The sequence below is a fragment of the Pipra filicauda genome, unplaced genomic scaffold (assembly GCF_003945595.2).
Source record: "Pipra filicauda isolate LSUMZ 115617 unplaced genomic scaffold, ASM394559v2 scaffold281_size1565311_pilon, whole genome shotgun sequence".
Taxonomy (NCBI): domain Eukaryota; kingdom Metazoa; phylum Chordata; class Aves; order Passeriformes; family Pipridae; genus Pipra; species Pipra filicauda.
In genome coordinates, this window is record NW_024104400.1 from 650,357 (window position 1) to 663,053 (window position 12,697).

A 12,697-nucleotide genomic window follows, 5' to 3' on the forward strand; every position below is an offset into this window, starting at 1 on the left:
CACCAAGATGCTCTTGTTCCACTGTGTGAGTATCATGTCTTGATTTTAGCCTGGTCAGCCCAGTCCAGTAACCAGTGCACGAGTCTTCCACCCTGTCCCTATGAACTGCACAGAGCTGGGCCACTCAGCTGCTTCCTTATGCGTGGCCAAAGGTGGAAACTCATTGTGAGAGTTAACATTTTCCTCTTTCTCCCTACAGGACTTGTATCTGCCTCTGTCTTTGGATGACTCTGATTCCCTTGGAGACTCCATGTAGAGCGACACGGAGCTAAATGTCCATATTGCAAGCATTGTCTGAGATACAGCAAAGCACTTCTGCCAAAATAAGCAGATAGGTGACTGGTGCTTTCAAATCAAAGGACACACAGTTATATGTCTTTTTTTTTTTTTTTCCTGTGATTTATCCTCTGTGCCACAAATCAACACCTGCCAGTCTATAGAGATAGAGGGATACCATTCGTCTAAGTTACAGGGATGCAAAATGGACATTGTGAAAAATTTGGGGCATTTCTGTGCATTTCCCACTTTCTTCTATTATTTCTTCTTCTGCTGCAGCTATGTAATTTTCCTAGTGATAGTAAAGTAGCTCCCCTGGAAGTGTGCAAATGGATCCCTTGCTGACCAGTTTGCAAGCTCAAGTAGAGCAAATGATGTTCTCCACCTGCCCAAACTGCCAGCATTTGCCAGCTCACCTGTTCCTCATTTACAGCCCAAATTTAGCACCTGCATACTAACTAGTATTGGTTTTATTTTTGGAGGGCAGGAAGGGAAATGACTTACTAGTTTGATGCTTAATATGCCAGCAGAAGCTTGGCTGAGATTAGGAATGGTTGTGTAAGATGCTAAGTAGGGTTAGTACAATAATTCGAATTATTCAAATGTTGGGATTTTTCAAAAAAAAAAAATTAAGCAAAAAACCATAAATCAGTTCTTTGGAGTGGAACACCTTCCACAAACAACCCAAGGGTACTGCTAGCTGGTGAGAAATATTTATACCTCCCCTATGGTATCTCTCTATCTCTGTTTGTAACAGTAATGCCTTGTGAACAGCCAACACTGAAAACACTGTGAGAATTTGTTTTCAGGTTTGACACCCTATAGGTCACTTTTTATAGCAAAAAATCAATACACTTTTTATAAAGGAAAACCTTGTATCTGTGTTTTGGGAGTAAGGATTCAAGCTCCTTCTTTTTTATAAAAGCTGGTAATTTTCATTTGTTTAAAAAACACGCTCAGAAAAAAAAAATGTACAAAAAAACCAACCACAACTGCAGAACAATAATAACAGCAACTCAGTTTAGAAATCCTGTCATCACTGCCAAAACAGACACATGTAGGGGAAAACAAAAGGTCAATTCAAAATATTGAATGTTTTGATAGTTTTTGTAATGTTTAAGACTACATATTTGGTTTTTTTACACTTCAGTATTCCTAACTATGGCCAGATTCTCTACTTATATAAAAAATTGAATTTTGTGGTGTTAAACCCCCCCATATTTTAAGAAACTCTTCTATCTGATAAAAACAAACTTGCTGTATTTAGAGAAACCTTTTGCTTTTATTAATCAGTAGTGACTCCTACAGAATGCAAAGTTCATCTCTTCACACAGGGCTGGTGGTTTTTACTACACTGAAGCTTTGTCATAGGCCAGCTGGCATTGCCTCCCTTCCTCATGGAATAAGCTTTGATGGAACTGATTATTACAGAACTTTACCTAAATGAAATCTGTGCAATCAAATCTTTCTTTGTTGCTCTATTTGCCTTTTTTTTTTTTCGACATAGACACCTGTTCCTATTGCCTTGCAACCCCTTGTGATTGGAATGAATTATACTGTTGTGATGTTTGATGCTACATGGATGCTGGGTTGTTCCCAAAGCCACTCCACGTTTTGTTTGCTTGCATTGCAGGTATGAAACAATCTGTGCAGGCTGCATCTTTAGAGGTGATCTTACATAGAATGCAACTTAAAAAAGAGATTTATCAGAGAGAGGTCAGGACTGGGAATTATCAAGGGGTCAGAGTTATCATGCACCAAATTTGCACCCAGTAGTCTTAGTGCATGATCATTTACACCCAGAGTTTTGCACCAGAAATCATTTGTTCTTACTAATAACTTCATTTAATTTAATAACTCTCTGACTGCACAACTGCTAAATGATCATTTTACCTATTGTAAATAGAATCCTGGGGTTAGTTCAAAGGCTAAGGGCTCGTGTAGAAGGATGGTAGTGTGGACAAAGCATAGGTGCAGTAGTCAGGACACCTTTCAGCTCTTGGCATTGCTAAATTTAGTGTCTGAATGGGAGCAGGTCTCTTGGTAACCCTGTGCCTCAATCTGTCTGTCTGTCCCTGCAGGGACAGCACTGTTCTACCTCACTGGGGGTTGTGAGGCCAAATGTTGGTTAACATTTGTACAATGCTTTCAGATCCTCTAATAGAAGGTGCTGAAGTATTCTGGGTGCAGATTTGGTTATGGGTGCTAATTTTTGGCTGTTTAATCCTGTGAGTGCTACTGTAGACACTGGCCATGAGCAAATAGGACTTATTAAGCATTAGGATGTCAAAGGCCGTGTTTACACTAACAGTATTATTCATCAGAGCTTTTGTGTTAGGAAAAGCTTTAGGGGGACAGATAATTTGATATGGTTTTGTCCTCTCCTCTGTTCTGTTGGTGGAAATCTCAGAGTCCCTCCCTGAGTCTGCCTTTCCAGGGACCCTGATTAGTAGCCATGGATTGGCCTCCAGTCAAAGGTGCTGTTCACACACAGTGACACAGACCATTCCTGAGCATGTCCTGCCACCTTTCCTCAGCTAAACCAAGAGACCAGCCATGGAAAAAAAAATCACATCTAGGTCCTCTTGATGTTCAGTACAGGACACTCACTGTAGATCCACCAGGAAACCTAAATCTTTGCTACCCTGAACTGCTTTTAGCAGCCTGAACTGCTGGAGCTGGTGGTGAGGAGTAGGAAGGGAGTCTGAGATGTGCTTTCATCCAGTATCCATGAGGGCAGTTTGTGTAAGATAAAGCAGGATCCTGAGGCATGAATGATCCTTTGGATGGATGGATGGTTGTTGAAGCAGCTGTTGAGAAGTGGTTCCTTTCCTTCCTGCCACGAGTAGTGTTTGGTTATTTGAGGATGTTTTTCCTGGTGGAGCATGCTAAGGAATCACTGAGACCTTCTTCCTGAGCTGCACCTAGTGACACCTCTAAAGCCTGATCCTGCAAGTTCTCCCTTGGGAGTGGAGGGTTTTTTGTGCATGAGGATCATCCTGTGATGGGGCTGAGTCTAAAAATTCCTTCAGGGAATTAGGGGGACCTTGAAAAGGCCTAAAAGAATAAAAAATATAATTGTTCAGTGGGAAAAATAGCCATTCAAACCAGCAGAAACCACAAAGAAAACAGGGTATGAGGTCAAACTCCCAAGTTTTAATAAGCAATTTTCTAGGTAGAAATGCCTGGGCAGTAGAAGTCAGTGAGCATTTCAGCTGTAGCATAGAGTTAAGTCTGTATTAATGCCAATATTGCATGAGTTCTTGTACAGAAATGCATGTGGAATGTTACATACATTCAAAACTAGTTATCTTTGGCTTTGTAGGATCCCTAACATAGATTTGAATACAAAGAGAAACAGTGCACAGGCATCAGACCTTAGTTATTTAAATATAAGGACAGCCCTGATTCAGGAAAGAACTTAAAGATGTGCTGAAATTTTAGCACGTGCTTTACTCCTGTTGATTTTTCATGAGATTAAGCTTGGGTTTGGTCAGAAAGCTTTCCTGAACTGCAGTGAATTAGTAAGTACTTTCAATATACTATAGCAATTCCAGACCCTGTGAGATTCTGGAGCAGATTATAGTAATTCCACTATATACTCCAGAGTTTACCTTTTGTAATTTTTTCTACTTTTACAAGCACATAAAACTCCACAGGATATGAGGATTTGCCATATTAATTCTGCTATAAAAACCCTGTCTAATTTGCCTCATGAGGCTGCCTTTAGTGTTTTCAGAGACTAATTGAATCACTAAAACTATATTGTTTTAAAACAATACGGTATTTAAAAACAAATTGGAGAGGCTCTTAAAGTAGTAGGGCTTCATTTCTTTGAAATCTGCCTTTATTCAGTATATTTTAGCAAATTTGCATACACACTAAAGATACCTGTTTCAGATACACAGTCATTAGGAAGGAATTGGAGCAATCCTCCAAGCCTTGACTGATGTGTTCAGAATTCATACATTCAGGTGATGATCTTGACTGTAGAAAATCAGGGCAAGGCAACAAAATCTTCAGCCTTGGGATTTTTATCACTTGTAAAGCATTTATAATCCTGAAGCTTCTGAGTTAAAGCCTCATCTGTTATAAGATTTGGAGCTAGTTCAGTTCCACCAGCTAAACAGTCAGCCAAGACCCTACACCTTGAAGTAATTTTGCAAGAGTTTGGTAATGGGATTTTACCTTGGTTTGCCCTGTGGTGGGAGCTGGAAGTAACTTTTGCCTACCATTGTCTGTGTTTCCTATATCTGCACATTATTTACAATCTTCTCAGGAGCTAGAAACACTAATTGTGTTACTTTCATAGGCAATAGAAAAAGAATTCTGCTTAGAAAACAACTTCCACATCTCTTTCATCCTAAGCTAACACACACATATGCATGCAGAAAAAAAATCACACGCTCAGTCCAGCTGCTATTTTTCCTCTCATTTGCTTGTTCAGTACTTTCAAAGGGAAAAAAAAGAGGAGGCAGGACCAAAAATTGTGGCCAACAGCAAAACAATGTTACACCCAGGCATTTCCAATGGGAAATAATGGCATTAAAGTGTTAGTTTCTCCTTATCCATACGGATACTGATGGCATTCTCTAGGATGCCTTGTCTTTGCTTTTTCACGCCTTTGAGGTCAGCATTGCTCTTCTTGTGGCTTCCTGGAACACCTTGTGGAGGTGCTGTGGAATGCCATGCTGAATCCCTACACAGACACTGTTCCAGAGTCAGCCATCCCTGGAAGTGGCATCCTCTCTGCAGGGGCACAGCGTGGACTTTGCAGTGTGAGCCCTCCCTAGAGCAGTGAGAGCCCATGAGTGATTTTGTCATTGACCTCAGTGGTACCCCACAGCCATGCAAAGGTATCAGAGAGTTCTCTTATTGTAGTAGAGGCAGAATCATTTTTAGAAAGAGGAATAAAATATAGCCAAGTAAATTAGATATAAAATTAGTCTAGAAAGTGTCTCCTCAAGCTAAGACAATCCACAACCAGAGAAAAGCTATATAAAGGTGTGTTTGCCCCACACAAGGTGCTGATCACGACCACAACAAAACACCTTTTTTCACGTGGTGACTTAGGCTCCAAGTTATTTTTCTGGTTGCTGATGGAAGCAGGCTGGGACAGCATTTGGGACTGGTGAAGTTCTTTGTAGAAGCAAATGGAGGGCACAAGATGAAGCTCTTTTTCTGTGTATCTAAAGAGTCATGTCAGTCCATGCAACAGGACAAGTGCTTTACACAAGATTCCTAGAAGAGATGCAGCTGAAACACCACCTTGGTGTAACGAGACCAAGAAGGTTAAGAAGTGCCTTCTAACATGCTTTGGGCTTCAGAAGCAGAACTGTACATGTGCCCAGCAAGGCCTCGGTGACAATGGCCTTGACAAAAGGGGACAAGGCAGACTTTGATTCTTGAGGTATTTAACCCATCTTGCATTTATTCAACCAGCTCTGGGAAATTGTTGTGTGCAGAATCACAGATTTCTTCTGCCTGATGCCTCTGTCCCATCTGTATGAATCTGAGCAGGCCTCTCCACAGTATCTCAGGAAATGTTAAAGCTGAGTCTGGTGTCTCACAGAGCAGCTGCTCCTCACTGTGGAGTGAACTGGGCTGGGTTCTGCTACACTGGTTATTGATTCTGCCATTCAGATATTCTTTACCCTCCTTCTTTCCTCCTGGCCTGAGAGTTGGTGTCTCATTCTGGGTGCCTCCCAGTGAAAGGCTGGGGCCAGTAATGTGTGTGGACCCCTCATTTTGTTTTGTTTCCTCTGGAACAGGTCTCCAGTCATTTGATATTTGTCTGCGGATCTGAGACCAAGCTGACTAAAAACCATGTTTTAATAGGGAGAGGGGAGGTGCACAGAGGATATAAGTAGGTGGATAGAAAGGCTTTTTCCAGCAATGCCATTGCACAGCTCTCTGACAGAATCCCAGCTGTAGTGCAGGGACTGTGGAGCTTTGGGGTCACAGACCCTATAGATCCCTCAGGACACTGTTTAGAGAAGGTTAAAAATACTGACACTTATTTTTGGCCAAAAGATGAGCTCCTGAGCAAAGAAAAATCAAACCTAGTGGATTCAGCAGTGGGATTTCAGAGCCACTGGGATGTCAGAGCTGTTAGTCTTTGGCATAACTCTGGACAAATCACTTTTCCTTGTGCCATGGTGTGCCAGTGCATGAAGGGCTGATTATAACACTGCTATTTGTAAGGTGCTTTGAGATAAGGTGATAAAAAGAGCTTGATTTTAATATTTATTCATTACTTAGAGAAGTCTGAGCACCTTACAGAAGCAAACTATGGTTCATTGTCTTTGGAAAACCTCTTGAGGAACCCTGTTTCTCTCAAAACTGCTGTAAAAATGCTTCATTATTTTAGTAATGGCGAAAGACAAACACCTCATTTTTAGTTCCCCCCAAAAACCCGTGGATGAGCCAGCAACATCCCTGGCAGCAAGGCCATATCCACATCCAGCAGCCCCTTTCTCTCATCTGGAGTTGCCACCTCTGGCCTGCATACAGACCCTGCTACCCCTCTTTATATTACATGTACATGTAAGTCTCTGGAGCAATTCACATTACTGTTCAAAGTATGGGCTTTGTGCTTGTAAACAGTGAATAAGTCTAATTATTTCAGTGGCTTTCTATCAAGAAAACAGTGGGACCGTTGTTGAAACCCTTGTAGTTTAGAAAGTATTCATGGCTAGATGGCTACACGGGAGAGAGCTGCCTTTCAGTTGCCTTGCTTAGTGCACTTACTTGAACTCACCTGTTCTGGCTCTTGCTCTTTATCTCAATGAACTGTAACTCAGGACTCTAGAGCCAGTTCAGATTTTCCCTTGGTCAGACAGTTTATCACTCAAACAACCGAAGAAGGAGGAGTATGCTGAAAGGGAATTAACAAATCTTTGCAGTAATTAGTCTGTCAGCTGAAAAAAGAAAGTTGGCATCATTAGGGAAAGATGCTGTGATGGCCATTGTCAGGGGAAACAAAGGGAAAGGGCTTGTTTCTTAGGGGAATGGTGGGGGACATTTGTTAGGAGGTAGTTACTGAGTGATGGAATGAGCTTGAACTGAAAGGAAAATCAAATGGCAGGGAAAGCATGAGATGGAACACTGGCAAATCAGTGCTGTTGATGTGTGGGAATAATGAAAGAAAAAAGCCAAGAAATTCTAGGAACAAACAAAAGGGTGGGGGAGGCTGAGGCTGACTGAGGATCTACGGCTTGGTTTGGACAGAAGGAGCTCCTGGCTACTTGTGGAGAAAGGCCTTGCCCCTGCAGGTACCTAAGCCAGGGTTCAGGCTAATCTGCCACAGCAGTGTGTCCCACTCCCAAAGGCAGAAATAAGGTCACTCTTGGCTGCAGGCAGGAGAACTTGGCTTGAAGTTCTTCCCCTGCTCCTGTTTAACTCTCCTGCCAGCACGTGTCATCCCTAAAACGGAGAAGGAAGATCCAGCCCTCTGGTGAACAACAGCACCAACCTGTGGTTTGGTTTTATTTATATTCTTCTGTATCAGATCATTGCATGATCAACATTCCCTGGCTTGGAGAGGTCAGGCCTGGCACACCAGGGAATTGCAGGGCGTGTGCAAGAGAATAATGAGGGCACCTCTGGGCCTCCTGTCCCTTCCCATGGAGCTCAACAAACTCTGGGAAAAGTATTAACCCACTTGCACCAGGGTGAAAAGCCAAAAGCTACTGGAGGAGGTTTTCTTGATTTGCTGTGTGGGCAGAGGGGCTGATGTTCATCTTGTCCAGGAAATGACCAGCCGTGTGTGAAAGCTGCAGCAGGCAATACAGCAATGGGAAGTCTGTGCTGGACAAGAGGGTCTGTGTTTGACACTGGTTTCCTTTTTTTCCATATTCATTTGAGTTCAGTTAATTTAATCCTAAACCACAAAACAACTGATGTATCTGAACACTTTTTATTTTTCCTGTATGTTCTCAGATTTTTTTTTTCATTGCATAAAGATTGCATCTCTTTGTTTCTATAGATTCTCCAATGCTCACTATAACACAAGTGAAACCCAACACACCTAATTCTCTGCTTCTTTAAGCAGACAGAACCTCCTCTTTAATTAAGGGAGCTGAATCCATTTGGTCCAAGGTTGGTCTCCTTTTCCAGAGATTCATTACTGTTAATAATTCTTGTGTGATTGATTACTTGAGTGCAGATTGAGTTTCCTGGGTGACAGCTGCAGCCTTTGCAGAGAAAACCTCACTGACCCCAGCTATAAAGTGATCTCTTGTATGAATCTCAAATAGCAAGTTATAGATGGGAGATATTTTGTATAGTATTATAGTTAATGATAAAGCTGAAAGAGTATCTTACAATATCTTAAAAGTTTTAGAATTGAAAATTAAACAAGGAACCTCAGCAAATCAGGGTCTCCTCCATATTTTCTGGTTCTAAAGAGTGTTGGCTTTATCTCAGTCTCACTTCAGTCTACCAATAGAAATGTCCTGAGCCCAGCAGGGTTATGGAACTAGAAACAGCATTTTTATTTCTACCAGTATTTTTCTATTTTACTCTAATCCCAGCTAGCACCAAGCAAAATAGAGATTGATGGTTGACCTGGTTTTTAGAGAAAAGTATTACCAAATGTGTTGAAATGAAAAGGAAGGTTCAGGTCATTTTAAGTGACTCGTTTAAACTCAAGGCTGCTTTTGATTTTTATCCAAGCTGGTTCTTCCATCTCTATTTGCAACAGTTATATATAGGAAATCAAGATAAATTTGAGTCACATTTGAATAGTGGGGTTGTTGCAGAGCACAGCGATTCATCTGGCACGTGCAGAATGGAACACGTTGGTGGCAGTTGGTTCAGGGTGGACCTGAACCAAACCCTGGTTCTGAAACCCCAAGTTCTGGAAAACCCATGCACAGGGTCAAACTTGGGAAATATCTGCAATGGAGCAATAGACCCTGAGCTGGGGTCCAGGCCCAGTTCTTGAAACGATGAATTTTACCTTCAGAGAATCCCTGTGGAACATTTAGTGGGGTTTATTTTTGTTGTTCTTTGGGTTTTGGGGTTATGTTTGGGGAGTCCTTTGTTCTTTTTTAAATTTCAGCATAGCTGCTTTTCTCCATCTGTTTCCAACCATTGCAGAGCAGGGATGGATGGGCTCATAATTCATTTCCCTTAGCAGGAGGCAGTTGAAATCTAGTGATATTCTGTCTTCCTCTCACACTCACCATACAGTCATTGAGGGGCTGCAGTACATAGATCTTTTTTTCCTTTTTCTCCCCCTCTTTACGACAGAAGAGCTTTTTCCAGATTTAGTGTGATGTCTAATGATGCATCTGCTTAAAAAGAAGAATGTCTAGGAAATTAATTGCACTGCTAACTGGTGTTTATAGATATTGTGAAGCAAGTCTTGAATGTAACAACAAGAAAGCCTGTGAGTTATAATTACATGCTGAATTCTGACATGTAAAATTGTTGTTAGTTTGCTTCTTATTTAAATGATGGGTGATCCAAGCAGCTTTATCACTGTGTACAGCTTCGATTATCAGTTAGAAGACACCCAGGGTCTTTTGGAAGGAGGAAACCTGTCTAGCCAAATCTCTTGTATTCTCTGATGTGATGACACATTCCTCCCCATGATAGTCTGGATTTTGTGACACTGCCTAGCCTGGAAGCACAGGAAAGGACTATCAGCCTGCTGACTTTACTGTTCCTAGCCTTTACCTATTTTCTCAGACACAAATCCTATCCCAAACTAGGGTGAGCAGCTCCCGTCACATCAGCCTGAGTTACTCATGCTACTCTTCTCTGAGAAGCAGGAACTGCCTTCGCTCATGGCCCTGCAGCTCTTGGGGCTGCACACCTGCCAACAGGTTGGGTTGAGGGAGGGAGAAATGCAGCTGAACCAGAACCTGATCATAGATTACTGTCTTAGGTCATTTATCGAGTTTGTGTGATTTCATCATTAACGACAAAGCTGCAATATAATATAACTGAGAGGCCCCGGTGTATTTTCTATTGTCGTTCAGTGGGTGGGGGTTGGAGGGGCAGCTGGGTTTAAAGTTTAGCTGGTATACTTTAAACTCTGTGTACATAACCTTGGAGGGCACGGGGGTGGTGAGGATTTGGTTGTTATTTCGGTTGGGACTGGTAAACTTCAGTATGTTTTTGTTTAAATAATAAGGTATTTAATTAATGACATTGTACAAAGAGCTATTAATTTAAATGGTGTTTTTGTTCTCCTAAACCAGATCTATTAACCTTTCTTTTTGGCAAGCCTGCAGCAAAGCTGATCATGTTGACTTTTGTACCTTGGGAGAGTGCGTGGAAGGGGAGGGGAAATGCTTTTCTCTTCAGACAGATAATGTTGCCCATAGTTAACTTTCTGCTTGGATATATACCTTGAATTCCCTTTATGCTGAATTTTTATGTGAAGGTCTCTCAAAGGGACAGAACAAGCAGAGGTTATTCCAAAAGATCTCAACTGTATCATCTTGTAATATATTGCAGCTTTATGCCAATGATTCCTTGCTTACCTGTACACAGTCCATGCATGTTTTGAACTAATTTTGCATTCTCCATTTGTGGTGAGTTATTCAGCATTTTAACCACCTTTTGTGCCATTCAACTTGTACAGAAAACATTTTTATTGACGTTTTAAAGGGAGGGGGAAGAAAATAAAAAGACCCCTTCTGCTCCCTAGTTGTAGGTAGAACTCAGTTACTTAGCAAACAGATGTAGATGAGTGGTTGTAGTGTTAGAAATGTTAGCTTGCTCGTGAACAAGCTCTTGAGAGTAAATGCATGGTCCTGTACCTCTCTTTTCTTAATTAGCTCTTCCTTTCCTCCTGGAGAGATTCTCCCTCTCTCTTACTCTGTCTTTGTCTCTCTCGTGGTTGTAAAGTACAGATTTGGGCAGAAATAAAACGATACACGACGAGGTTTGAAAAGCAGTTCTCAACAGGTTCTCTCGGGGAACGTGTTTCTCACAGCGCCTTGCCTTGGCACGTTGGTTAAACTCTTAACTTTCAAGGTAAAGCAGGAGGAGATCAGCCGTCTATTGCCTCTGCTTGAACTGGGGAACAAGTTAAACCTTTGGAAGTTTGTGGCTCTGACGAGGTCTGGCTGATCCTTTGCAGCTGAGGCAAGAGGCACGTGGTGCATCGGCCGTGGCCTCCTCACCTGGTTGTGGCTGTGCCTGGGACTCGTCCCACGGCCCCTGATTTGCGGAGTTTGCACAAACACTTTTTGATTTTCCTGGACACACAGCGCGAGGGGGTGGGGGGTGGAATACAGGGGTTATGTTGTTAGGGGCTCTGTAGACAACTCCTTCTCCACGCTCCCAAGCTCTGAGTCGAGTACACAGGGCTTCTTGTTTATTAGCTGTGGTTCTGTTGGCAACGGAGGACAGAAAACCATCAAATTCTTGGAAAAGATGGGGTCGCTCACAAAGACGGATTTTGTAAGAAATGGACTTAAAAAAACCCCACAAAGCCCTGCCACAAAACCACCAAGTGTACCTAGATCCACACATCTATTCCCCCATGCCTCTTCTCCCTTAACAGAATTTCCTTTTGTTAGAAGATTTGACTTTCTAGGAAAAAATTCCATTTTTGTGAGGTGTTGTGAACTGTTTTTACTACTTGTAATAACCATCCCAGGTCTGAGTATTCTTGTAATGCAATGCCATGCAGCAGAGAACCTGTCCACTTTATAGCTTTGCTCTCAGTATTTGTTACTCATTGTTTTCTCATCTAAATGTACATTTGCAAGATGTGTGTAATGTCATTTTCAAAAAATAAAATTTGGTTTCAATATTTAGGCCGATAAAAACCTTTCTGATGCTTTTCTTTGGCAAGTGTATGTTGACTATGATTTATGAATTATAGTAGTACTTGTTCATTTTGATCCATCAGCATTCCCAAATCATTCCCACTTGTATAAATGCAGAAAAGAAAGTGACTGCAGAGGAAATTTGATGTCCCTGAATTAATTAAGACCCACATCTGCCTAACTGAAGCAACCCAACCTGTATTAGACCCATCCTTTTGCCCAAAGGGATGAGCTCCCTGTGGGTCCCACTCTGAGATATAGGGGGCAAGTAGGGGCAGCTCTTTCCCTAAATGAGCACTGCAGTTAAAATGGTGTATTCAAAGCAGCAAATCTGGCCCCAGTCTGAACTCTGTCCTGGCATCCAGGGCCTGGGCAAGGCCTGTGCAGTCTCACATGGGCTTTGGGAAGTTTGGTTAGTCTTGAGAGCTGCACTGTGTTTGTCCTGCCTTCCCACACTGGCCTGAAAAAGGTCCCAGTTCTCCTTTCACAGCTACCCTGTCAGAACCACAATGAAGACAAAAGCATTCTCCCCTGAAATCCCTGAAAAATGATAATAAGGCTTAGATCTCCTCATTTAATTATACAGTACAAGCCACTTTGCTGTTTGTTTCTGCCTCACATCTGCAGAA

At 42.0% G+C, this 12,697-nt stretch overlaps 1 protein-coding gene across 5 annotated transcripts in view; it reads left to right on the top strand.

Moving 5' to 3' along the window:
* DCX (doublecortin) overlaps positions 1-12,068 on the top strand; it is a 91,368-nt gene extending 79,300 nt beyond the window's left edge. For all 5 annotated transcript variants that reach the window (XM_027718854.2, XM_039382688.1, XM_039382689.1 and 2 more), the window contains one exon: positions 200-12,068. In XM_027718854.2, the coding sequence (XP_027574655.1) occupies positions 200-256 (57 nt within the window). In that variant the 3' untranslated portion in view covers positions 257-12,068. The remainder of the gene's footprint in view (positions 1-199) is intronic.
* The last annotated feature ends 629 nt before the right edge of the window (positions 12,069-12,697 follow it).